The following is a 26,372-nucleotide window of genomic DNA, read 5'->3' on the forward strand; positions in this document are numbered from 1 at the left end:
TGTAAACATCACTGTTTTTGAACATGGGATACATAAATATATATCTTTCACAACTTATGAGCAAGTTCTGCAATTTCTTCACACAAAAAAAACGGCAACCAGATTTCGACAGATTATTTTATTTTGGTTTGTGCCCTTTGAAATGCTATTTGAAGTGGGAAAACACAATGCAGTTTGAACAGTCAGGTTGCATAAAGGATGAGTGGACATATTTAGCATTGATTCAGGGCCATGGTCAAGGGGGGACAGCCAGGTACGTTGTCTTGGGTCCTGAAGGGGGTAAAATGGCCAATGAGCTTGTGGTAGTGGGCGACGTGGCTCAGGCAGTTAGAGCAGTCGTCTGGCAGTCGGAGGGTTGCCGGTTCGATCCCCCGCCCGGGCTGTGTCGAAGTGTCCCTGAGCAAGACACCTAACCCCCAAATGCTCCTGACGAGCTGGTCAGCACAATCGCTGTCGGTGTGTGAGTGTGTGTATGAATGGGTGAATGAGAAGCATCAATTGTACAGCACTTTGGATAAAGGCGCTATATAAAAAATGCCAACTATAAATATATGCCAACTGTAAATATAATTGTCCCTGGCCCAGAAATAATATAAAATAAATTCACCTGGGAGCCATGCATTGCATGATGGTTCCTACTCTGAGCTGGACCTCCAGGTCTGCCTGTAGCAATGCAAGCATCTCTCCTGGGCCACGCCAAAACAGGCATCCCAGAGGCGTTGTCTCATCCTTCATGTTAAGCAACGCAGTGTCAATGCTCAGAAACACAGGGCTAATTCAAATTCAGTGCCCCGGTACAGGGCCGTATGGCCTGGCAGGAGCATGGCCTGTTAGCATCAGCGGTGCTGGAATCTGCACCGGGGCAGATAAGCTGCTGGTGTCCGTTGCTCTTTCGTGTCCGCAGCTGAAAAAGGGGGTCGGGGACAATAGCGCCAGGCCCGCAGGGGGGCCGGGCCCCCGCAAGCACTGCTTAAGCTCTCTTTGTCCCCCCGACCCTGAGATTAATATGTCCCTGCCAACTGCATCTGGGCGTCTGCCAAGCAGAGCTGTGTGTGGCGGGGTTCTGACTGCACGATCTGCCATTAGTGGCATAGCGGCAGACGTTATTGTGCCGTGGATGTCTTGCGGTGCCCACAGTATGAGCGCTCAATCGGCTTGCCGGGAGCTGGCTGGATGTGCCTCGGATTCATATCTGTTCATGTCATGCTGTTGCGTTAGAATATTAGGATACACAACTGCATACACCTTGTTCGGTGCGTTAGCCTTATTTAGGATTCATGAACACTGGAAATTCCAAATTAGTATCAGTATGCCCTGAAACCTCCCTACACTTCACTCTAGAATAGCGCAATGTCAGCGCAAATGAGGAATTGCTGCATTGACTATCATTCTCGTGTATGTACGAAATACACTACATAATTATTACTTTATTGAGATCCTCAAAATCAAAGCCGAATATCTCCCCCTAGTGTCTAGTGATCAACCAGCGGCCCGGCAGGAACTGTTTCCACACCGGGAGCTCAGCGTGAGTCATTATTCGGATCCAACACGCAGCCATACGGACTGTCGGGATGTGACCCCGGAACAGGACGCCTTCTTAGAAACAACACTCCATTCAAATAAAACAGGCGAAAAAACGGATCAGGATCAGCAGAGGTATGCAATCTATCTATTGTTCACGTCACTCTAATTTGTGTTTAACTCAGTGCTCAATACGCGCACCAAATGAATCGAGGGCATATCCCGACGTATGCTGGCATTTAAAGGCATACAAGAGCTGATGTACCTGGACGGTATTGTATTCGTAGCTAGCTGACTGGCTAGCTAACTTAGCTAGCTACCGGGGAACTTCATTCAACGCTTTTGTCTCAACCGTGTTTCTGAAGGCGTGCGAAGCGTGAATGCAATTACACTGGATGCTTTCGATTATTTGATTCGTGTGCTCACACATAAAGTAGTCGAAATATTTTAGTCACTACCAGTATTCAAGCTCGTTTTGAATAAAGCGGTTAGCAAGCTAGTTAGCTGCCCGCGTAGGCTACGCGCTCAGTATCCTTCGTTGCCGGTTGCTCTGGTGTGGTGACAGGAAACTGGCGTTGATTGTCTGCTTGCGAGCAACACTGTTACAGTAGCTAAAGCGTACTCAACTGCTACTTTTTTGCATTTGCAACCTGGTTACTGGCGAGGTGAAGTTATACATTGTAACGTTATCACAGTCACTGAATGTATTGCAGAAATGTCGAGATGTACTGTGTGTAACTATAGCCACATGCCTCGGCGTTGTACCCGTCTTAACCCTTTGTGGAATGATAGGGGCATATAATAATATTGTGGAGTTTATCAGTCTCTGAAATACGATTATAGTTGCATGCAGTGACAAAAGTATGGCGTTGCCGTTATTGTCCCTGAAAAAATACCTGTGAATCGATCACGAGACCCCCTTTTTCTTTTTCAAATCACAAAATAAACTTTTTATGCTGGTCAATATTCTCACCGACGGTTTTCAAATGAAGTGTATTTAATTAACAGTTGTTAATATGTAATAATTAGTTGAAAGGTGCCCTCTTCATATCGTACTTTATTTCCAGTAGTTAGTGAATGTTGTTTTCTATTTCCGTCTCTCCACATTCAAACGCATTGTGCTCATGAGAGCGAGCTGACTCAGATTATTTGGCCCGTTTCGAAGCTGGCAGTTTGCCCGCTGTGTGAAGGCGACAGATCGGGGTGTGTGTAGGGAGGGCTGCGTTACAGGGCTGGCTATGTGGGGTTGGGCCTGGCCATCAGCTCACGAAGTTGGCATTGAACTTGGTGGTTGTTTCTCCTACAGGCTGCAGCTTGCTCACTCCCTTGGGTGGCAGGGGTTTGAAAAGAAATGAAGACTTGGTCCACTCCCCAGTGTACCCCAAGCAGGTGCAGCTCTGCTAGAGCTAGCTTCTTGCCAGACCCCTCCTTCCCCAACACCCCCTCCCCCCACCCCCTAGAGCTGCTCAGCTGTCTCCTAACCGTGAGGGAAGCGGATGCTCTCACCCAACCCCCCACCACCACCACCACCACCACCACCACCACCACCTCCTGTCCCAGGACTGTCACACATCGCACACATTCGAGAGCGGATCGTGTCAGAGAGACAGTCCTAACAACCACGGACAAGGGCGATGTCCTCTTTCACTAAGCAGCGTTTCTTATTTAGAGTAGAAGTAGGCTAGTTTCTGAGTACTTTTCCAGCAGTGCGTTGTTTTATATTCATGAGTCTCTCTATGACTGTCTTTGTTGTATACCAGGCTCATGTCTTGCTTGCATTTTCGCTGCTACTCCTCAGGGACTGGCTTATAGGAGAGGCAGCAGCATGTGCATCTGAATTCAATAGATGCAAATGTCATTTCGCAGCATGTATGACGTACATTATTGTATTTTCTGGCTTTGAACAAAAATGCATTTGTGCCTGATGTTAAAATATTTATGAGGAGCTTAGGTTGGGGCAGGTAACACGGTTCTGAGTGTGGTGCACAGGGCTTGAAAGCGTTGTGTGAATGCTAATGAACGTGGAGCGCGTCTCCCCCCCCCCCCATAGACTGCTATGCCTTGTTATCCAGCTCTCCTTTCCCCCCCTCTCTGTCTCTCTCTACTCTTTCGCTTTCTTGTAAGCCGTAATTAAAGTGAATTTAGGCGTGGGACGCACTTATGGGGACGCGGTACGTGAGGATTTCGGCGAGCTGTAGTGTCGTGTGGCAGTAACGAGGCGTGACCTACTTATCAGCCACATTTTCGCAGCCATTGTCTCTGGATGCTGCTGTCGTTCTTGGCACACTGTAAACACGCACAGTGACTGGCACAAAGGCGGTTCGTGCACACGGTGAACGTGAAGGACAGGTGTGTTTCGCGCTACCGCGCACTTCAGTGCAATTCTCCTGTGAATGTCTCGTTTAAAAAGCTTTTCATTTCAATACAGTGATTTTTTTTTCTTTTTTTCTTGGCAGATCTGTACTTTATTGTTTCTGCAGAAGAGTAACTGGTGCTGTAATTGACAATAAGCACTCAAGCACTTTAACTGTCAAAAATGCAAGCGGTAAAAGCTAGGCATTATTATTATGTCTATTATTGTTATATGGTAGTGGTGTTCAACATTTGCTCCTCCCCTGTGACACAATCCATAGACTCTGGAGATGGGGGATGTGGATTGTCCATGTACACTGTAGCTGATGACCCCCCCTGAGTTTTCCCATGATGCTTTGTAGGACCGCTGTTGCCGTTTTGCAGAATGCTCCTGTTTTTACTGCCCCGGAGGTCCATGGACTCAGTGACACAGGCTGGCGAGATGCGTGTGGTTGGGTGGGATTTGGCGTTCGACAGGAGAAGAGCTGAAGCTTTGGCCTGTCACCCCGGTGACCGGCCCTCGTGCGAGACATTGCATAGTCAGCCACTGCAGCAGGCCGTTAATGCAGTCCTCAATCCAGAGCTGTGTGTATGCGCAGTGCGCAGGATCTGAACTGGGTCTGAACGCTGTCAGAGGCACTGATGTGTGTGTGTGTGTGTGCACAAAAACACATACGTGCACAAATGCTCACACACTTCAGCACTCAATAAGTACACACTCAAATAAATGTGTGTGCGCAAAAATAAGTGCATATAAGCATCCGTTATGCAGTTGTTGTTTTTTTTTTAATTAGCCAGCAATATTTTATTCATTTATTTAAAAAATATTTTTGTACCTCTGTGCAAATATAATTTATTCAGCTCTCTCTTTTGTAGAAGTAAAGACAGTTATACTGGGACATTACATTACAAATTGGCAGATGCCCGTTTATTTTTGCACTATCCCTGTAGCCTAAATCTACATTGACTTTGGGCATTAGCCAGTGTCTTTTATAAACCCTGTGCTGATTGTAATTCAAAAGCTTTTGGCTGTGGTGGCATGGCTGCAGTCCTTGATTCTTAAGCTGGGCAGCCCAGATTTAACAGGCAGGCAGGCAGGCAGGCTACCTCTCGTTGGGAGTCCGGGTGCCCCTCGGTGGGTGTTAGGGTGCCCCTCGGCGGGTGTTAGGGTACCCCTCGGCGGGTGTTAGGGTACCCCTCGTTGGGAGTCCGGGTGCCCCTCGGTGGGGGTCCGAGCGGTCTCTGCAGGGCTGTCTCTGGGCCACAGATGAGGATGATGCTCGTGAGCCTGCAGCAGCTCAGTGGGGATTAGGAGGAGAACTGCTGTGATTTTAACCTTCTGCACTGAACCGGGTAATGCTCTCTGTTCACTGCACTGCAGGGTCCAGCCCTCTGATGGACACTCGGTGATTTCTGATTTCTGAATTTGTTAGGGTTGTGTAAAAAAAGAAAAGAAACGTGCCTCGCCAAACTGAGTTTGTGAAAATAAAGTTAGTAGTTTATTTTACTTTTAAGGTTTTTAAGGTTTATTTTCACTTTTCCTGTGAGCAGACTATGCCTCCTTAAGATGTTTGTTATTGCTGTCATTATTTTGGCTTCTGAGTGTAAACCTGTCCCAGGTTACTGTGACCCTTGTTTTGCTAAAAACTCGACCGCAGCCTCTAAGTACGGCATGTGAGATAGCAGGCCAAACTGAATTGACGAATTCTACCTTTGAGCCCAAATCCCTTTCCGAAACGGAAGCAGTGAATGGCTGCAATAGCGCCTGGCGGCCAGCAGAGGGCCCCCTGCAACACGGCATGGAGCAGAGCTCACAGAACACCACCCTGCTACGCTGACGCAGCTACCGCAAAACAGTCACCTCATTAGACCAGTTTTTTTGGGTGTTCAGCCCTGTCTGAGACTGGCACAAGTCTCTTACTCACTAAAGCACCTTTGTGACGGTCCTCTAAAGTGCTCTACAAATTACATTTGATTTCATTTGCCATGCTGTGCTGTTAGCTTTTTAATGGGTTCTTCCATTCTATACTGTCGGTAAAATCCATGACCACCAAAGGCCTGTCCTAAAAGAGAGAAGGAGCAACAAAACTATTCAACCCCTGAATTAGTTTCCCTGGAAATTGTTTTGAACCGGCAAAACGGTTGCAAAGCAGGCCACCGCGCATCACCAAGGTGGTGATACAAAGTGGTAGACTAGTGACTGAGACCTCCGCATTGTAGTCCACTTTGATATTGGATGAAAGGGCTGTATAAATGCAAGTTAAACCTGTTGTGTATTCCTGGCACACAGGAGCAGTGGTGCAGTGTTTGGACCGATGCGGAATCTGAGAGGGTTGTGGCAGGTTTTGGGTTTTTTGGAGGAACAGGCGAAAGCAGCCGATTGGCTGAGGACTGTGCGTGTCTATAAATAGGCGCAGGTTTGGGATTCTGCCTCTCCTCTGCAGGGCACGGCCGAGCTGACACCACCGGACCAGCTGTCTGCCGACGGCCGTGAGTCACTCTGAGAGGGAAGAGCAACGTTCCTCTGCTGATCCTCCTCTGCGGGTCGGCTGGTGGTGTCAGGACCTGTTCTTATGTGCTTGCAGAGCACCGTAGCGTATAACGCACATCCATCCTCTAATTATTTTGGCTTGGATTCAAGACAGCTTGACCCCTTGTAGTGTTCCATGTGCAACGTGGATAATTGGATAAGGTTGGCTCGTGCCATCTGTTTCCCTGAAAGTTGGTCTAAATTAGAAGTACAGAGAGTAATCACCACCTTAAGTATCCAGTGTAACCCCCCCCCCCCCCCATTTTGATTCCCTGGTTGGACATTTCTGCAGTATCCTTGAGCACTTGCTTCAGTATATGTCCTGTGGATGTAATGTAAAAATGCAAGACGTTTGTGTAAGATGCCTGTAATGGAATGGTACATTCCACAGTCAGAAATGCGCCTCCTGGTGGATGAAGAGTGGTATGCCGAGTGTAAATACCCATGAAAAGTTAACGTATTCTGTCCTGTCAGCATGCTGGAGAGTCTATAACAGGGCATGGCTGACTGAAGAAACTCCAGAGAATGAGTGGGAACCGCTTTGAACTGTGGGCCCGCAAGCCAATATCTTTACATGGGGTGTACAGTGAAACCTGTCTCTTTGAGAAACCTGGAGCACCTGGTGACTCAGATCTGATGACACAAGCTAAGCTAAGTGAGCCACATGCTATGCTGGGCAAGCCTCTTTGATTCTTAGCTCAGTGTGTGTATCGTCTATGGTGCTGAAATCAGCGATGCTGATTTGTTGCTGCCTGGTTCCAACCTGATGCATACGCACACACACACACACACACACAGTTGTGACAGTAGTTGTGATCAAAGGACATGGTGCAGATGAAAGGCAGTCGTGTGGAGTCATTACTAGGCTGCAGCAGTCTGCATGCTGATGAGCCTTTGGCAGTGTGACAGTGTGTCATTCTCTCTGTGCTCTGTGCTCTGTGCTCTGTGCTCTGCTCTGCTCTCTGTGCTCTGCTCTGCTCTCTGCTCTGCTCTCTGCTCTGCTCTGTGCTCTGCTCTGCTCTGCTCTCTGCTCTCTGCTCTCTGCTCTCTGTGCTCTGTGCTCTGTGCTCTGCTCTCTGCTCTCTGTGCTATGCTCTCTGCTCTCTGTGCTCTGCTCTGCCTTCTGTGCTCTGCTCTCTGTGCTCTGCTCTCTGCTCTGTGCTCTGCTCTCTGTTCTGTGCTCTGCTCTCTGCTCTCTGCTCTCTGCTTTGTGCTTTGTGCTGTGCTCTCTGCTCTGTGCTCTGCTCTGCTCTCTGCTCTCTGCTCTCTGCTCTCTGCTCTCTGCTCTGCGCTCTACGCACTGCTTTCTTGCCATTGCTTTTAATCCAAGACGTGGATGGTTAGTAGATTTAAGTTAAGAGATCAAATCACTTCACGTTTTGCAATGGCTGTATTTGATGGGTTCATAAATGTTGCCTGGTGCGCACAATGAAAATGTTTCGTTTGTACCATTTTTTATTTATTTAGTGTTTTAATCTTTGCTACTGTAGTTAAAGTAACTAAAGTAGTTTCCCCCACCATTTCATATTATGCATGGCGCCCACTTCTGTTTGGGTTGGAAGGAACTACACATTAAAGTACTTGTCCCTGCTTGTGTGTTTTTCCACTGAAAATGTGCTCCATTTGGTTATTCAAAAGCTGAAACAGGTTGGTTTGAAGTTTTTCCATTCATGGTCAGATGTTTCAGAGTAAATTTGTTTAAAGAGTAAAAGGCCTGGGGTCTGATGGGATGTTTGACGGCACCGTGGCGACAGGGATGTGTCTTCACGCCTTCCAACCCCTGAAGCTACGCACTCTCCTCTGTGCAAAAGGGACCTGTGCCTGCGCTTCAATTAAACATCCCCCGCTCTCCCCACATCAAACAGCCCGCTACCACACGCACTAGAGGCCCCCTCCCTCACATCAGTCTGTCCCTACACACCAAAGCCCCCTCCCCACATCAAACAGCCCTTTACCACACACCAAAGCCCCCTCCCCAACATTGAACAGCCTGTTACCACACACTAGAGCCCCCCCTCTCCTACATCAAACAGCCCGTTACCACACAACAAAGCCCCCCTCCCCAACATCAAACAGTCTGTCCCCACACACCAGAGCCCCCTGGACACAGGAGAGGGCACATAAATACCCAGCATTCTCAGTCCTGTGTCCCTGCCTTTTCCCTGCCTGTGACAGACTCACAGAATGAATAATAATAATAATAATAATAATAATAGCAGAATACAGAATAAAAAGGTTGTTGTTTTTCTTTCTGCAGGGAACAGAGCAGTCCAGCTCTCCTCTGCCGTGTCCTCTTTTACCGCTGCGGAGATGCAAACGCAAATTTAAAAAAGAAAAAACAGTCTACGCCTGCGGCCCTTTAATTTATGGGCCCTGTCGTGAAAGAAACCATCCTTTACCTTCATCTCTCTGTGCTCTGCGCGTGGGAACGCTGAGGCGTCTCACTGTGCAGACGGGTCATTAGGGCTGAGGAACCGGGGAACGGACAGGGAGAAGTGCTCTGTGGAAGCCGCCGTTAAACATTAATTGGGGCTCGTTTATACTCCGGAGGCTCTGTCGTGAGCTGTGGTTCATGGTGGCCCTGTACTCTTTCCATTTCAGCCATGTTTCAGGTTGCCCTCTCACTACCCAGAGGAAGCACGCAGTTTAGAGGGGGAAAGGGTTGAGTTGTGGCTGGGGCTTCTGAACATTGGTTGAATTACCTGAGTCAGAGTCCTCTGTGAACAGGCACTGCCGTTGAATTCCCTGGTCAGGACTCTTCAGAAGTTTGAAAGGAGTGATGAGTGAATGAATGAATGAAGGGTGGCAGATGAATGAATGAAAGGTGGCAGATGAATGAATGATGGCAGATGAATGAATGAAGGGTGGCAGATGAATGAATGATGGTGGATGAACGGCTGACTTCCCTCCTCAGGACGCTTTAACTTTGAATGGAATGATGAATGATGGAGGATAACTGGATGGATGAATGGATGAATGAAGCAGGATGAATGGATGAATGGCTGAAACTCCGCGCTTGTGTCCCTGCAGAGACCCAGGAGCCGGGGGGATGAACCGAGAGGAGGCCCCTGGGAAGTCTCCGGAGGAGATGTACGTGCAGCAGAAGGTGCGCGTGCTACTGATGCTGAAGAAGATGGGCTCAAACGTGAGTTACACACACCTCTGTCTTTATAACTGTGTGTGTGTGGCTCTAACGTGCGTAACACACATCTCTCTGTCTTTATAACTGTGTGTGTGTGGCTCTAATGTAACACACCTCTCTGTCTTTATAACTGTGTGTGTGTGGCTCTAATGTAACACACCTCTCTGTCTTTATAACTGTGTGTGTGTGGCTCTAATGTAGCACACCTCTCTGTCTTTATAACTGTGTGTGTGGCTCTAATGTAACAGACCTCTCTGTCTTTCTAACTGTGTGTGTGTGGCTCTAATGTAACACACCTCTCTGTCTTTATAACTGTGTGTGTGGCTCTAATGTAACACACCTCTCTGTCTTTATAACTGTGTGTGTGGCTCTAATGTAACAGACCTCTCTGTCTTTATAACTGTGTGTGTGTGGCTCTAATGTAACACACCTCTCAGTCTTTATAACTGTGTGTGTGGCTCTAATGTAACACACCTCTCTGTCTTTATAACTGTGTGTGTGGCTCTAACGTGCATAACACACACCTCTCTGTCTTTAGAAATGTGAGAGAGAGTGAAAAGTGTGACAATATGTACATACATATTGTCATCCATTATCTACGTAATCAGATGTTTGTTACGTCAGATGTTGTACAGCACGGTCCAAACGAATATGCGTAAAGTGAAATTCTTCAGCAGTCTATGCTGTCAGCTTCAGTAAAGGGAGCATAGATTCAGCAAAAATGAAAGTAATCCCTGCTCCTTTACTGCTCTCTATGGTACTGGAGGACCACACTCATCTCAGCGCATATTTCAAGGCAGGGCACCGTCATAAAAGTCAGTGTAAATATCGATGTTTTTATTTCTCTCCCCAGCTGACGCAGAGTGAGGAGGCGTTTCTGCGGAGCTACGCGGGCGTGGTGCACAGCCAGATGAGCCAGCTGCCTCAGCACCCCATCGACCAGGGTAGGCCCCGGTCCAACCGCTTCACTGCATTAACACTCTAACCCCAAATACAGCCTGTGTGCCCCACATACGACAGCCTCATCAACCGCAAAATAATCAGCTCACCCAACTTACACAACGCCTGCCCAGTGTCGATGTTTTTCCTCCTCCAGATTGCCACTGTGGTTGCTAACAGCTCTGCTAACACTTAATTAGATCAGTTGGGCAGAGAAACTTTTACCTCGCCATTAGCGTGCTCTGCGGACCTGACGTTAATTTAAATGAGTCATTCCCGTTTATGTTCTAATTACACGGGCCAAACAGTGCTCACTTCACTGGTGTTCCTTTGTTTCTTATCACCATGAAAATCAAAACACGTTACCTCTTATTAACTAGAGTTTTTAACAACTGTAAGTCAGTGTTGATAAGGGCATCTACTCACTGGATTATTATTGTTCATGGTGATGGAGGTTCATTAGTTACAGTAAATCAGTCTAGGAAAGTGACAGTACATGATGGACATCCGCGAGTAAAGAATTGCACCTCAACACAGTTGAAGGTGGGGCTGGAGCATATCCCAGCATGCATTGGGTGGGAGGCTAATTATGTTGATATGGTTATCAATTCAAATTGAGATTTCTGATTGTATGATTGTTTTTTGAAGATAAATTATTTTGCCTTTTCAGTCAGTCAGTTTTCTTGCTAGCCACCAGGGGGTGCCATGTTCACAGACATGAGGCTCTGAAGGGCTCATTACTCCCTGTAATTAGGAGCGTCTACACAAGCAACAAATGGCTCTTTTCCTTTTAACCCGCTTATCTGGTGCCTCACAGCCTCCCCTGATGCTCGGATTTAAAGCACCTGCTTAGGCTGGGCTGGCCAGAGTACCTGTATCTGTGTCTCTTCAGCCAGCAAAATGATCATGGGAGTGCAGATTACCAGTCCAACAGGGGAGCCTTGTCTTGTGAATCTCTTCTGATTGACACTGGTTCAGAATAAAAAGGGCAGACGGCACATTATCTGTGGTTTTCTCTGTTGCGGTGTTTGGCCCAAGCACCCGCAGTGTTAGACCGCTGTCCCTCGGCCCTGTGATGCGGCCTCTTCCCCGCTCCCCGCTGAAGAGCCGCAGTGTAGAAATGAGATAAACGCCTTTCATCCCCTCTCTTTATCTCTGGTTTCGCAGGCCTCTGGGCCTAACTATCGCCAAAAATCAAAAGGGCGACATCTTCACCAGGGCTTTGAGCAGATTTTCTGCCACATTAATTCTGTCAGGGTGCGCTTTGATGCTCAAGTAAACTTTTTAAAGGTTAAACCAGGCAGACTTGATTTTGGCGTGTTTGAGCAGATCATCTGTTCTTTGGCCTAAATGACTGTGTTAGTGACACCTCAACTCATGCTTTCTTTATTTCACTCTGGGAAAGCTTTGTTGTAATAGTAATGTTAATATTTACCCGCGAAAATTACGGTGCACCTGTTTTTATATCTGACAGTAGTTTAGGCATTATGTCCCATCAATAACCATCTGCTTTAAGGTTGAGGAGGCTGTCAGTCAGATCACTGCTGTGTGTGGAGTTTAAACCGGATTTCTCCGCGTTTGGATCTTTTAAAATATGTACGGTCCCAGCTGCCCATGAGTAGTGTTTGTGTGTTCTATCTCGAACTATACTCATAGATTATTTATCAAGGATTATTTGTCAAAGATGTATTTAAGTACATCCATTATAGATCACAAATGTGGCTGTTCAGATCATATGAGGGAGCTTTTAGATCAGGAAGGGTTTCTTTATGTGCAATCAGCCAAGTTAATTTGCGGGTGCTCATATTCTCTTACATCTGCTGTAGTTCGGTGCATTGAACATATTTTGTTTGATGTTTATTTCAGTTTTTTCGGGATAAAGCTCCGCGAGTTGAATGTTATCAGAGCTGCGAAGCCGGAGATCGAGTCGGTCACATATTATTTATGTTCTGTACCATATGAGCCGTTTGTGTTTGAACACCGACAGACCGCTCCACAACAGGGGTGAGGAGAAGAAAACAGGAAGCGATTCTGTAAACGGCTCATTGGTGGGCTGCTGTAGAGAAGCATCTCAAAATGGTGGCCAGGGAAAACGGCTTAGACAGCATCAGGCAAATCCAGCTACTCTTCTCCGCAATTGCCCATTCCCACTGGCCAATGGCAAAAGGGTGAATGCGTGTTCAGTAAAATTTCACAGGTACAATAGACATGACCAGGTAGGAGTGAGCTGTGACAGCCATTCATCTCCATCGGTGTCTTTGATATGTAATCACTGTGCCAAGAAGGGATTAAAAAAAGAAAGACCACAGACATCTTTCAGTCCGATGGTGTCTGCGCGGAGCTCCTAGGCGGGTTAATAATTGAAAGGCCGTTAATAGTGATAAGGGGGGAGGGGGGCAGGTTTGGTTCGACATCCCCTTCCCTCCCCTCGCCTGGCCTGACCGAAGGCTTTTTCAGGAGTGTTGAAAGAGTTCTGGAGAGGAGCGGGGGGCCATCCACAGCAGCGGCCGTGGTCTGTAAAATAGACGAGCTTTCAGCGAGGAAAAGCAGGCAGGCGGCCTCGTTATGCACTGAGATGTAGGCTCGCTGTTGATCCAGGGAGTGATTTAACGGGAAGGAACCAGGGTTGCGTTACCTTCAGGAATCACCTTGACCACCTTTGTGTCAAGTTTTGTCATCATGAGGGCAGACCATAAGTGCAGTCCACTTATGGTATTGGTATCCCCTTATGGACATGATTTTTTTGATACTTCACTTTTTATTTTGGGCAGCCTGTAGCCACGTGGCTAAGGTACTTGACTGGGACCTGGAAGGTTGGTGGCTCAAGCCCCAGTATAGTCACAATAAGATCAGCGTAGCCGTTGGGCCCTTGGGCAAGGCCCTTAACCCCACATTGCTCCAGGGGGGATTGGCCCTTGCATAGTCTGATCAACTGACTGCCAGTCGCTTTTTAGCAAAAGCATCAGCCAAAGAACTATAATGTAAAGTAATGTTTATCTTGATAGCAAGATATTTTTTCTGTCCAAGGACAACACCTAAAATGTACCCATTTTAGTGTACAGTACATGAACAGGCTGTGCTTTCCTTGCTGGGATGAGAACAGCGCTATCGTGCAGCTCCGTCACGTGGCTGTCCAGCATGGCGAAGCGGCATCTCTGGAACAAAGCGTACGTGAACCCGCTGCACACTGTGTCCATTGTGTTTGTGCCACTGCCAGCAGAATAGGATGCTATCACTTACTGAAGAGTCCATTATGATGGCCTCAAAGCCCTGCACGGCTTTTGTTTTACTGCTCTGCGCTAATGGACAAACGGGCCTGTGTGTTGAGAGAGGGAGTGGGAGAATGTCCTCTGGTGGGGGGTGAGCTCTCTTTCAGGTTTCGGCATGGTGTGGTCACTGTTAGTTTGCAAATGAAAAGATGTAGTAATTACTCCTGACCCTCGTGAGACTGTGAGACTGCATCTGAGGGGGAGATAAGAAGTGCTTCAACAATCTCCCAGCCACACTTCTTCCTACAAAGCTATGGGTCAGTGCATTTGCATATTAGACACTTTTAATTGAGTAATTACCATACATACAAATACAAAGCTTATGGGATTTATTTATTTATTTTTATTTTATCTGAGCCAAGAGGCAGAAAGTTACGTGTGTGTGGGAAATGGTGAACTATAGATGGAAATGTGAGCTCTGTGTAGAAGTGCGATCTCATTTTCTTCAGCATTTCATCCCCCCCGTTGCTGGGGGGGGGCCTGGGGAGGGAGGAGCGGAGGCTTCAGAAGAGGGGTTTCCATGGTAACTCTAATAGTCCCCATGCGAGGGGGCTCCCTACGGAACTTGGTGCCGCGATGTAGTGCTGTTGGCGGGTGGGGGAGCGGGGGCTCGTGTGTGTGTGTGGGGGGGGGGGTACGGTCTCATTAGGAGGCCTGCAGACAAGCTGGAGTGTTAATTATGAAGGGCTGGTGATGCAAGAACCATTCTCTCCTTCATCTTCTTCCTCCCGGCAGTGCTGTCTCTGATTCATTTCATTCTAGACGTTTTCATGACTGGAATCTACACCCTTTCTGTGTGTGTGTGTGTGTGTGTGTGTGTGTCTGTGTGTGTGTGTGTGTGTGTGTGTGTGTGTGTGCGTGTGTGCGGGTGTATGGGTGTGCGCGTGTGTGTGTGTGTGTGTGTGTGTGTGTGTGTGTGTGTCTGTGTCTGTCTGTGTCTGTCTGTGTGTGTGTGCGTGTGCGTGTGAGCACGTGGGTGTGTGTGTGCGTGCGGGCGTGTGTGTGTGTGTGTGTGGGCGTGTGTATGAGCATGTGGGCGTGTGTGTGAGCGCTTGGGCGTTTGTGGCTGTGTGTGTGTGTGCACATGTGCATGTCTTTTTGTCTGTCTGTAGTTTCATAATCCCCTCCCCCCACGGCAGGCTACCTGTGTGCTGTGAGTGCAGTGCAGAGTGCTGCAGATCAGAAGCCCTGGAGCAGGACTGAGTCCAGGCCCGTCTGCAGCGGGGCCCTGTGTACTGCCCTCTGAGAGCGCTCCGGTCTCTCTGCCCTGACTGGAGCACAGAGAGTGGGAGAAAGTGCTCTGAAGAGCAGGACGCTTTTACTCAATTTTCCTCATCGAGTGTTTCACTTCTCTGTCACACGCATGTCGAAGCGTCGGCCGCAAGCTTAGCTCCATGCCGAGCGGATAAGTGTGAGCCATTATCAGCCGACACCGATTGCACCCCAATACCATGGTACATTCCTAAACAACAAATTGGATATAATAAAGGAAGAAGAAAAAAAATCACACACTGGGTCTCACTGCACACTGCTCTCCATGGAATGAAGTGGGCCCTTCAGCGTAGTGGTGCAGGAGGACGAGGGCTGAGAGCCGTGGCTCCGTGCGATGTTAGCCATTAGCGCGCGCGGCTCCGAGCCCGGCTGGAGCTCGCGTGTGGGAGGAGACCGCCGGGCCTGACGCCCACGGTATGCGCGGAGCGCTCCTCTCACAGTGGGAGTGAATGTCGCCCAGTGTCGACCAGATGCTATTTATGGGCCCCGCGTAACCTGCTGTGCTTGCGTACACAACCGTTTACAGAGCTAGCTTAAGAGCGGCAGCAGTGCGAAAAGACCAATCCGCTGGGCCTTGTGTGTCAATTAGAAGTCATTTCTCTTTCTGTTGGATGTGGGGGGTGCTCAGAGAATGTTTTAATATGAGTGTGATGGACTTTTCGTCTCCTCTTTAAGAGGATTAAAACTAATTAAATTACTCATTATTAGTGTGATAAGAGTGCACTAATGCTGGTTAAATAGACCCGTCTCAGTCTTGCCATCATGAAATAAGACATTTCTCACCGCTCATTGTAAAGCTCTGATGGTCTTGCGCCCCCTGGTGTTGTGGAGGGTTATGTGCATGGACAGTGCCCTGTGGTAGTGGCTGAGTTATGATGTCATTAATGTCTGCCTCCCCTGCTCCCGTGTTCTAGATCATTCTCACAGTCCCCAACCATTACATTTGCTCTTCAATCACTGTTGCTTTATTGCCAAATGGTCGAAAAAGGAAGGCCATTTTGTCTTTGTCACTGTGATATTATAGTTTTGATGTTCGTGTGTATTTTCACCTATGAAGAGAAGGTTTATTGGAATGTTTTAGCAATAGTCTAAGTCAGTGTTTTAAAAAACTGTTGCTTTCAATTACCAGCAGTGATTCAGCATTGACATATTCAGTTCAGGACATTCTAATCTCCCATTTGTGATCTTTTACACATTAACGTGCTAAATGCCAGGTCAATACGAACCACACAGGCAGCCACAGGAGGAAAGGCATGACTGTGCAATAATGTGACGTGTAGCTGCTCTCCACAAGGACTGGAAACGGCTGAGCTAATAAATCAGTCTGAAAGGTTACATGTTCTTTCTCTCTCTCTCTCCTCTCTTCTCCCTCTCCCTCTCTCCCTCTCCCTTTCCCCCACACACTCTCTTGCTTTCTGTCTCTAGATTTAAGATGCATCAAAAAAGCATTGAGCATATTCCTCTGCTTTTGTTGCACCAATGTGATTGGTCATGTGACTTGTAAATATAAGTGTGCGTGCGCTTATGTCCGTCTGTATATAGTGTCTCTAAATACTGCTTTTGAGGTGGAAAAGCCTATATTCATCTCACGGTCTTAAACTTATTTTGAGCATTTCCATACCGTTTTCTTTGAGCCAGGCATGCTATTTATCAAACGTGAAACTATCGGACCTTCGAGAAATTGTCCCGGCATCAATGCCTGAAGAAGAGCGGATGTCCTGTTGAGTTTATAAGCTGTTCAGAGGCGTAAATAATGGATTGTAAAGGAGAGGAAGTGAGCCACTGTGGCCATATTGTCCCTCTGTCCTGGGGAGGCAGATGAGGAGCAGCAGGCGAGGGGGGAGGAGGGGAGGGGGTCCTCGGACATGGAGAGCGAGGGGGACTGCAGCCGGCCGGCAGCTGTTCGCTCACGGGCGTTTAGCGGCCTGCCGGTCCGGTGATGCAATCTCATTTTGAGCTGTTGCCAGGCAACAAAGCCGAGGGAGGTTTTGACGTGGGAATGGCGTCAGGCACGTTCTGACGGTGGTGGCTGGTGCGACGGGGGCAGGTGGGTGGGTGGCAGGGTGTGTTTGTGAACGTGCTTGTGTGTGTGTGTGTGTGTGTGTGTGTGTGTGTGTGTGTGTGTGTGTGTGTGTGTGAGAGTGAGAGTGAGAGTGAGAGTGAGAGTGAGAGTGAGAGTGAGAGTGAGAGTGAGAGTCTCTGTGTCTGTGTGTGTGGGTGTGGGGAGGGGGCTCTGTGTGAAGTCTCTGCTGGAGAATCTCTCTGCGGTCCAGGCCTGTACCCACTCCACCCCCTCCCTAGCACTATGAACATTATGTTCATTTGGTCAGGCACTATAGCAGGCACTATAACAGGCACTATCATGACCATTGAATGTAAGGGACACCATTTGATCTGTCCTCCCTACAAGCTTCCCATTACAATTCAGATTGAGCTGCATTATGTAACCAGGAGAGATGATTCCAGGTCAAAAAGGTGACTAATCTAGATGCCTGCTTTTGAAGGACATCAGACAATCTGCCCTCCTTGTGTATTTTCTTCACTGTACTCAAACAGGGAAAGCAGAGAGGGGGTGGAGATCGGGTCACAGGACAGGAAATATCATGGGGAGGGAATTGAACCCCCCTGCCCACATTTGGCATCAGCAGGTTCTTGTACGTATTGCGAGAGGGCCATCGTACAGACTGATCCACACCAGATGCCCCTGGATGTGAGGTCACAAATATACGATTAGAACATTCTCATGCTGATGTAACAATCACTGCTGGTATCTGAGGGCAACGGAGTTCTCCAACACTCACTGGGAATTTTGAAGCATTCAACATTCCAAAACGCCTGCTCTTCAAAGGGATGAATGCTGGCCGGCTTGCTCTTCTCGTGTGTATCTCTTTTAATATGAATTTCTTCAGCAGTACTGGCTAGGTGCTCCTTGCCTTTGTCTGATTATAATGAACTGCCCTGAGTGAAACTCTTACACTGTTAAATTCCTGGAAATCCATGTGCATTTGTTGCCGGGACCTGTTTAGAACTCCCAGCGATATTCTTCCCACGGCGGTGTGTGCAGCCGCTCCCTCCCTGGCTCATTAGCTTCCGCTCCTCTCCCTGGCGGTGAAATGTGCTTTTTACGGGAGAGTGCTGAATCCAGGCTCTCTGCCTGTTCCGTTTCCTCAGCCTTGGGTTTCTGTATTTCCATACGTTCGGTCAGTGAAGGCCTGTTCTGCCCCAGCAGTTTCATGTAGGAGATGCAGTGGGTTGTGGGAAGGGGCTGTAGGATTTTGGTGACCCTAAACAAGAGCATTTGTGGCTGAACTGATTGCAGTCCAGGGGGTGGGGGTACATTTTGAGGGCCCATGGGCAGATGTGGAGGGGTGGGGGGGGTGAAACTGATCACCACAGACCCCTACAGTGGTTTTCTGCTTCTGCTTGCGTTCCTTATCACAGTCACCCTCTTCGCCGTGTGTGAGTCGGTCGATACAGTAATGCTCCGTGTTCTCCCTAATACTCAGCTCAGCCCTCCCCTGTCCTTGGGAGATTGCCTCTGCTTGTTTGAGCTTCATTAAGTTTCACAGGCTGAATTTACAGCAGCAAACAGGGCCGTGTAAACACCGCGCACCTCCCAAATAAAGGCAGTCCTGGCGGGTTTGACTGAAATAAAATGGTGTCATCTCAGGAAATGCACCTCGGGATTATGGGCTTCAGTGCCTGTGCACAGAAGAACAAACTGATTGTGGGATGAAAAATGTGAACGGAAAGAGTCGGGATGAAATTGCTCTACTCCCACCCCCACCCCCTTAAAGATTTTGTGGGAAGATGAAGGACTGCCTGGTGCTTCCCTGGCTGCCCTGGCTCAGAGCTGTGTGGGGTGGGCAGCTTGTCTGGAAGCCTGGAGATCTGAGGGGTCGAGCCCCAGAGAGGGCTGTACCTCCTGCAGGCTGGGACAGAGTGGGCCGGACACTGCTGCTGACGTGACTGGACCAGGAGCTGGCATTGATGGAGATGAGAGAGGTGGACAGTGTATGGTGTAGAGCTCTCCACAACCAACACTGGATGGCTTATGGTCGGTCTCTCTCTGCCTCTCTCAAATTCAAATGGTGTGTTGGCATGACGTATACCAAAATACATATTGCCAAAGTTGTAGTGTCAGTGACAACAACAATCAATCCTAGTGACAATACAACAAAGAAAACTGCCAGCAATCACAATCTCTCTCTCTCTCTCTCTCTCTCTCTCTCTCTCTCTCTCTCTCTCTCTCTCCCTCCCTCTCTCCTCTCTTTCTCGTTCTGCTCTTTCCCCTGCTCATCTTTTGGCCGACCCCTCCAATGTTAAAGAAATGAGGAACCTGATTCTATCCAACCCTTTTTTTTTTTTTTTTCCCCTTCTCTCCTCCTCCGTTTTCCAAGGCTGATGATATTTAGGTCAACCCGTACCTGGCATTGAAATGTCCTAATGACTCCCTTTGATGTGCTGCGCAGAGGCAGCCATTTCTAATGGGCCGAGACTCCACGGCGGGCTCTGCACTCAGGCAAAATCAGCCCGTCTGATGGCTTTTCGTACAGACCCCCGTCCCTGCTATAATTAAATCCGTCAGGCAGTAGGTATTGTGGGGAAGCGTCTATTTGCAGAGGTTCATTAGCAGAACCCCTCTCTGAAGGTGTTGGCAGTTAATTTGTGCAAATGGATGCCGCCTGCTTGTGTGCCGTCTCTGCGAGGCCTGAAATCGGGTGTCGCTGTGATCTCTGGGTCTTGGCCAGCTGTGGGCGGTGCTCCTCGTCTCCTGGAGTCTGGATAGTCTGGGCAAAATACTGAAAATTAGCTCATGATCTTATATAGAAACCCTGCAGCTTTCTCTGGAGGTTACCAAGTGACCAAGCAGAAGTCAGAACTGATGGTCTGCGTTTTATTAGACTGCGATATGAAAGGATATTATGCATATATATAGATACAGGTATTATATAGAAATGAAACAATGAATATGAGGTGATGTCAGTTTTTATAGATTTTATATGGTTTATGGTTTATATGGTTTAGGTATGGTATTTCTTAGAGGTCAGTGTTTGTAATGGCTCAAATAGGCACATCCAAAATGAGATTAAAAGTGTTAAATCCAGCTATATGCTCTGTCAAACCACATAAATTAATTTTGATAAAATGCTTTCGAACCCCAACCCCAGATAAAAACACTCTCCCCCATGCGCTGTCAGTACAAGCGTCTGAATGTTGAGAGCTCAATCTTTTCCATCGACTCCCAGTGGAGAGATCACAATTTAATCGTTATTCTAGCAGCCGACAGCCAGAAATCCCTGAAAACAATTTCCACGACCTGTTTGTTTGCGCTTATTCTTCCGAAACTGGGTAATATGTTTTGATTTAATTTGCCTTGGGGTTATATTGGAGGCTGACTTCGTACCTGACTGAAATGTCAAGTGAAACGTGATGTCTGATAGCTCCGGTACTTCCTGGTCTGAAACCGAACCAGCAGAGCCACCAGCTTTCCTCTCCGTTCACCGTTCGGCTCAAATGCCTAGTTCCTACCCACTTTAATTGGTTCCAGTAAGTTCTGTGCTTAATTTGTACAAATACTATACACTCAGTGACCACTTTATTATGTGCTTATTATTCTTATTTACTAGACTTATTGGTCTCCTGCTTCTGTAGCCTGTCCACTTGAATGATGAAAGTGTTGTGTGTTCAGCGATGCTGAACTGTCAGCTTGAACCAGTCTAGTCCATCTCCTCTGACCTCTCACTAACAAGGTGTTTTCGCCCACAGAATTATTGTTCACCGGATTTTTTTGTTTTTTGTTTTTCCCACCGTTCTCTGTAAACTCTAGAGACTGCTGTATGTGAAAATCCCATGTGATCAGCAGTTGCTGGCACATGATTGACTGATTAGATTGCTGATTGCATTAATGAGCTGGTATAACAATGTCCCAATAAAGTGGCCACTGAGTAATTACTACATGTTGATTGCAGTGGTAGAGAATGGAATGTTGGACATGTTGACCAGTCGACAGAGGTCCTGTCAGGACAAGGCAGTCTTCCCATTTCCCAGAATGCAGTGGTTCAGTTGACAATGTTCAAACACTCTTTTTGTTTGTTTGTTTTTTTTAGTTTTAGTTTTTTGGGAGCAGTGTTGGTTTGCCGTACCTGCACACTGTCCGTGAGGATGCGAGTAGGCATGCAGAGGGTGATTATTAAATTACATTAATGGCATTAGGCTAAGCAGGAGACAATCCTCCCCTGGAGCAATGCAGGGTTAGGGGCCTTGCTCAAGGGACCAACGGTTATTGTGGCTACACCGATTGAACCACCGACCTTTGCGGGTCCCAGTCATGTACCTTAACCACTACTCTACGCTGTTCAGTGGCATGTGCTAAGGAGATGACCTCATTACTCTCTGCCTGCTGACCCTCAGTCTGACCAGTCGCTGGAGGGGGTGAAGGTTAGCCTGACCTGTGTGGTGGGGGGACCGGGCGGCAGGGCAGGATGGTGGTCTCGGGGGCCCCTCGGCTGAGATGCGAATGTGCCGTTTGCTGATAAACGCCGGCACTGCGTGGAGTGACGAGTGGGTGAGAACGACAATCCTGTGTGCAGTTTGCGTGGTGTAAATATTCCAGTGTGTGCTACTGAAGAATGAACCATAAACCACCGTGCTGCACCCCTCCACCCCTCCACCCCCCCCCCCCCCCCCCCCCCCCCCCCCGCCCACTCCAGCTCACTGAGGGGGTAGAAACTCATTTCCCCCCGCAGAAATGATTTGCTGCCTCTGGGTCTGGCTTCCAGAGAAAGATTACCAACCGCTAATTCACCCCCGTGGCATAAAGCCGGTAAATCAAGCGCGGGCATAAACACGCAGGAGCCGTGGGTGAGCGGTCAGCCCCGCTTCTGGCCATGTCTGCAGGCCTGGGCTGGCGTGTGGAGAAGCGCTCGTGTGTGGAGATGCCCTGCGGTAAGTTATGGGCGCAGCTCAAACACGCTGATTGTTGATAATGTCTGTTTTTCCAGAGAGGGGAGAAATTAGGCTGAGGCATTTCCCGTCTCCATTAGCTTCTCCCGCTCGGATAATTAGCGGGAGTTTGTCTCGGGTGAAATCCGGTGACTTGGAAGCTTCATCACTGATGTCTGTGGGGCCAATTAGTTGAGAAAACAGTCTGTGGTTCTGCTTCTGGGTTTATTCTTTCTCTCTATTATTTTAAACTGCCCACTGTCTGGATCTATCATGTGCCAAAACCTCTTTATATCGTTATTTTAATTCCATAGTTTCTGTATTCTACAAACTCCCAAACAGTCTATGGTTGGATAGATGCATCGATACAGCTGAACCTCTTGGCCATGTATGCATGCTTTTATGCATTTTGTTGCTGCCACATGATTGGCTGATTAAATATTTGCATGCTCAGTGAGTGTATTTAACCTGTTATGTGGTCTGTAAGTACAGCAGTGAATTTATTGTCTACCATAGTCTGTTTATCTACATTTTTTGTAGCATGAGATTGCCCAAGCCAGGTGTGAAATATGCATAACACATTTATTAAAGATTTGAGCTAAAATCCCAAATGCTTGAGTAGGTTGAACAAATCTATTTATTTATTCCATGCATTATTAAATGCGGGCGGCACGGATGGCGCAGTGGGTAGCACTGCCGCCTCACAGCAAGGAGGTCCTGGGTTCGAATCCCCGTCGGCCGGGGCCTCTCTGTGCGGAGTTTGCATGTTCTCCCCGTGTCTGCGTGGGTTTCCTCCGGGTACTCCGGTTTCCTCCCACAGTCCAAAGACATGCAGGTTAGGCTGATTGGAGAGTCTAAATTGCCCGTAGGTATGAGTGTGTGAGTGAATGGTGTGTGTGCCCTGCGATGGACTGGCGACCTGTCCAGGGTGTATTCCTGCCTTTCGCCCAATGTATGCTGGGATAGGCTCCAGCCCCCCTGCAGCCCTGTTCAGGATAAGCGGGTTCAGATAATGGATGGATGGATGGATTATTAAATGCATATTTTCAAGTGGCATACCATTACAGAAGGCTTGACTTCTGCTGATGAATAATTGCAATGATTGTTTTGGTTGATGGACCGTATTTCTGTCTATTCAGGGTGCATTATGGGAAAGAGGAGAAACTGCAAATCAGTGTATTTTTTGGGGAAATTGAAAGTGAAATTTTTTTCTTATGTTAACGCTTGCCTCATTATTTCAGTTCCTGCTCTTAATCAGGCTGGCATTCACGTTACTAATCAGCCGTTTACATGCTGGATATTTACTGCTGCAGCTTGGTTGGGTTCTTTGCTCAGTGGTCTGCAGGGGGTTTGAACCTACATCCTGATGGCAGATGGTCTTTAACCAGCAGAGTACAGAGTCCGTGACCACGTGTCCGTGACATGACCGCATGTGCCTGTCACATGACCCCGTGTGCCTGTCACATGACCGCGTGTGCCTGTCACATGACCGCGTGTGCCTGTCACATGACCGCGTGTGCCTGTCACATGACCGCGTGTGCCTGTCACATGACCGCGTGTGCCTGTCACATGACCGTGTGTGCCTGTCACATGACCGCGTGTCTGTCACATTATAGTGTGTCCGTCACGTGACCACGTGTGCCTGTCTCATTAATGTGTCCGTCACGTGACTTCGTGCCTGTCACATGACCGCGTGTCCGTCACATGACCGCATGTCCACCACCTTACCGCGTGTCAGTCAGACAGTCCTGATGTCCTGATGTCCTGTGCGTTCCCAGGTGCTGAGGACGTGGTGATGGCCTTCTCCAGATCAGAGACTGAGGACCGGAGACAGTGACTGTGACCTCCCACCCCAGCTCCCGGCCTCATCGTCCTCCCAACTGGGAGAGGCTGCCCAGGACAGGGGAGGGAAGTGAGTGGACAGGCCCTGGAGCTAACAAGCCCCCCCATCCCCCTGTCCTTTCTTCCAACTTCACTGAACAGACTGCCACAACACTGGGCCTGTTTTTGGGCCTCCTGCTTCTGTGAAAAAGAGCAGGAGACGACATCGGCAAGAGCGTGTCATGCCTCTCTCCCTATCTCTCCCTCTCTCTCTCTCTCTCTCTCCCCCTCTCTCTCTCTCTCTCGCTGTGGCGCTCTCGCTCTTTAACTCCAGGGTGGTGAATTCTGAACAGATGGAGAACATTGTGGAGAGGGTGGATGAAGGAGCGAATGGCTGTTGCGTATGTGATGGGGAAAACAATGTCTTTTTCTTTTTGCTCCATTCAGTTTTTGTTACATTTCTTTACTTTCTGCGGGGTGATGCTGCTGTAAAGAGCGTGAAAGAGTGTGAATTGTGAGCATTGGTGCGTGTGCGCTGTTTCTTTATTTTTGGAGCCACTTGTCTTTGTTTACGTTTGCCGCCCGAACACGCGTCGTGTGTTGACGCTGCAGCAGCTGCAGAAAGGGATGGGCTTGCGGACAATTCAGGCAGAGGGCCCCCTCAGCCACTCTCCGTGTTACTGCAAAAAGGAACCGTGTCGGCCATTACGACATAACACTGAAAATGAAAGAACTGGTATGTGCCAGTTTGGTGTTATTGTATTCCTGTGTTCAAGAAAAAACAAAAATGTTTCTAAGGGGATTGTCTTGGGGGGTCTAATTTATTGATTTATTGTATTATTTCAAACTGTTCTGAAGCGGGATGTGTTCATTTATTGTCGACGAGTATAAGAAATGTAAGAAAAAGCATAATTATATATCCAGAATAACAGAATTGACGATATCATGAAAATAGCCTTAAACAGTTTTACAATAGATATGCCATCTTGTATGTACAGCACACACACACACACACACTCACACACACACACTCTCTCTCTCACTCACACACACACACACACTCTCTCTCACTCACACACACATACACACACACACACTGCACAGGTGTGTCTCACTGAGCAATAGTAATAGTTTGCAATAGTTTGGCCTCAGAATCCTCAAAGATGACTCAGCATGGTTTAGCTGGTTTAGAGTAGACTAATCTGGATCTAATCTAGCTGGCTTAGTTTCATTTTATTTCTATACTGTAACTGCAAAAATCTTGAAAGAAGTATTGCATTATGTGTGTGTTTGTGCTGGCATGGATGCCTGTGTGGACGTATGCGTGTGTTGAATTTTCACTTTTTTGTGAATACCTGCTTTTGATAGACAGTGTGTGGTAATGTTACTTTTTGCTCTGTGTTTATTGTGTATTTGTTATTTTGCTTAAATTAATAATTGTAACTTAATATTCTGAAATCAAGCATGCCTACCATGTGGTTTACAGTATCCAGTAAAAGCCCTTTCTACAATCATATTGTTTGTACATTTTTGAAACCCAGACAAGCTCTTTTTAACATGCTTGGTACTTTGTCTTTATGTTTGATAGAATGCAGTCAATGTGGTCTCGAGACTTAAACTTTTTATTATTTTATCACTTTTAATTTTTTATGAATGTCTACACAGTGGCAGTGTATTGCATTTTGCCAACAAACAGCCATCATTTTTAGTCTTGTTTTGAAAACTTGTTTTAAAAACAAAATGAATTTGTCTATGCATTTTTTTTTTTGTGAGGTTTTTAATATGACCTACAGTTCTGCTCTGTACTGTACGTGTTTGATTGTCAGTGTATTTGGTTACTTTTATTCAATCTGCAACCCATATTTACAGCATGCTCTTTTCTGTTACTAGAGCTGCGTACCTTCTTAATGTGATGACCTGTTGATGCATAGCTATTGCTTGAGTCTTAAAATGGATTTGCTTAGATCTGTCTTTCTAGTTTATATCGATTGGTTGGTTATTGTTATCTGGCTGCTGCCCAACTCTTGAATATACCAACTGAACCATGAAAATTAAAGGAATTTAAAGCATTTAATTTGTTGTGACATACAATTAAGCTCTCTGTCTTCATCTGAAAGGTCATGTCTTCCAGCTTTGATTCCTGCAATAAATGGTGGAATCTTAAATGTAATTACAGGGACAGGCAAATATGGTTGTGGGGGAGTGTGTCTAGTGCAGGAGAATTGGCTTCACTCTACTGAAAACAGTGTCTAAACAAGTGATAATTGTGATAACAAGCCTTGCAGTGAGACTTAAAATCTTGAAATATTTTTCTCTCAAATAGAAAATATGGGCTTATTTTAGTTTGCTTGACTAGTGAAATCTTCTTACCCCATTGGCAAATATTGAAATGTGTCCAAATCCAAATTGGGAAATTTATACTGAGTGATGGTTTATGTTAAATCCTTAAAAGCAAATTCTGAAAAAAACCAGCCTTGAAGACTTGCCTCTAGAACCAAGAAATGCTCAGTTTTAACCAGCACTCAGCCCAAAACTGCAGGGCTATGACCTGAAGCAACACTGCTTCCCCAACTGGGACATT

The 26,372-nt window shown here is 47.4% G+C and overlaps 1 protein-coding gene across 1 annotated transcript; it reads left to right on the plus strand.

Annotated features, from left to right (window-relative positions):
- The first annotated feature begins 1,492 nt into the window (after window positions 1-1,492).
- LOC133138957 (beta-catenin-interacting protein 1) lies at window positions 1,493-25,860 on the plus strand. Its single transcript, XM_061258133.1, has 4 exons — window positions 1,493-1,656; window positions 9,434-9,548; window positions 10,399-10,489; window positions 23,749-25,860. The coding sequence occupies exons 2-4, from the start codon at window positions 9,453-9,455 to the stop codon at window positions 23,805-23,807; spliced, it is 246 nt and encodes an 81-aa protein (XP_061114117.1). The 5' UTR covers window positions 1,493-1,656; window positions 9,434-9,452; the 3' UTR covers window positions 23,808-25,860.
- The last annotated feature ends 512 nt before the right edge of the window (window positions 25,861-26,372 follow it).

This window comes from Conger conger, chromosome 10, assembly GCF_963514075.1.
Source record: "Conger conger chromosome 10, fConCon1.1, whole genome shotgun sequence".
NCBI classification, from domain to species: Eukaryota; Metazoa; Chordata; class Actinopteri; order Anguilliformes; family Congridae; genus Conger; species Conger conger.

Coding starts and splice junctions, on each gene's coding strand:
- LOC133138957 (XM_061258133.1), top strand. CDS start 9,453: ATGAACCGAGAGGAGGCCCCTGGGAAGTCTCCGGAGGAGATGTACGTG. Junction 9,549..10,398: donor TGAAGAAGATGGGCTCAAAC/GTGAGTTACACA, acceptor TTCTCTCCCCAG/CTGACGCAGAGTGAGGAGGC. Junction 10,490..23,748: donor TCAGCACCCCATCGACCAGG/GTAGGCCCCGGT, acceptor GTGCGTTCCCAG/GTGCTGAGGACGTGGTGATG.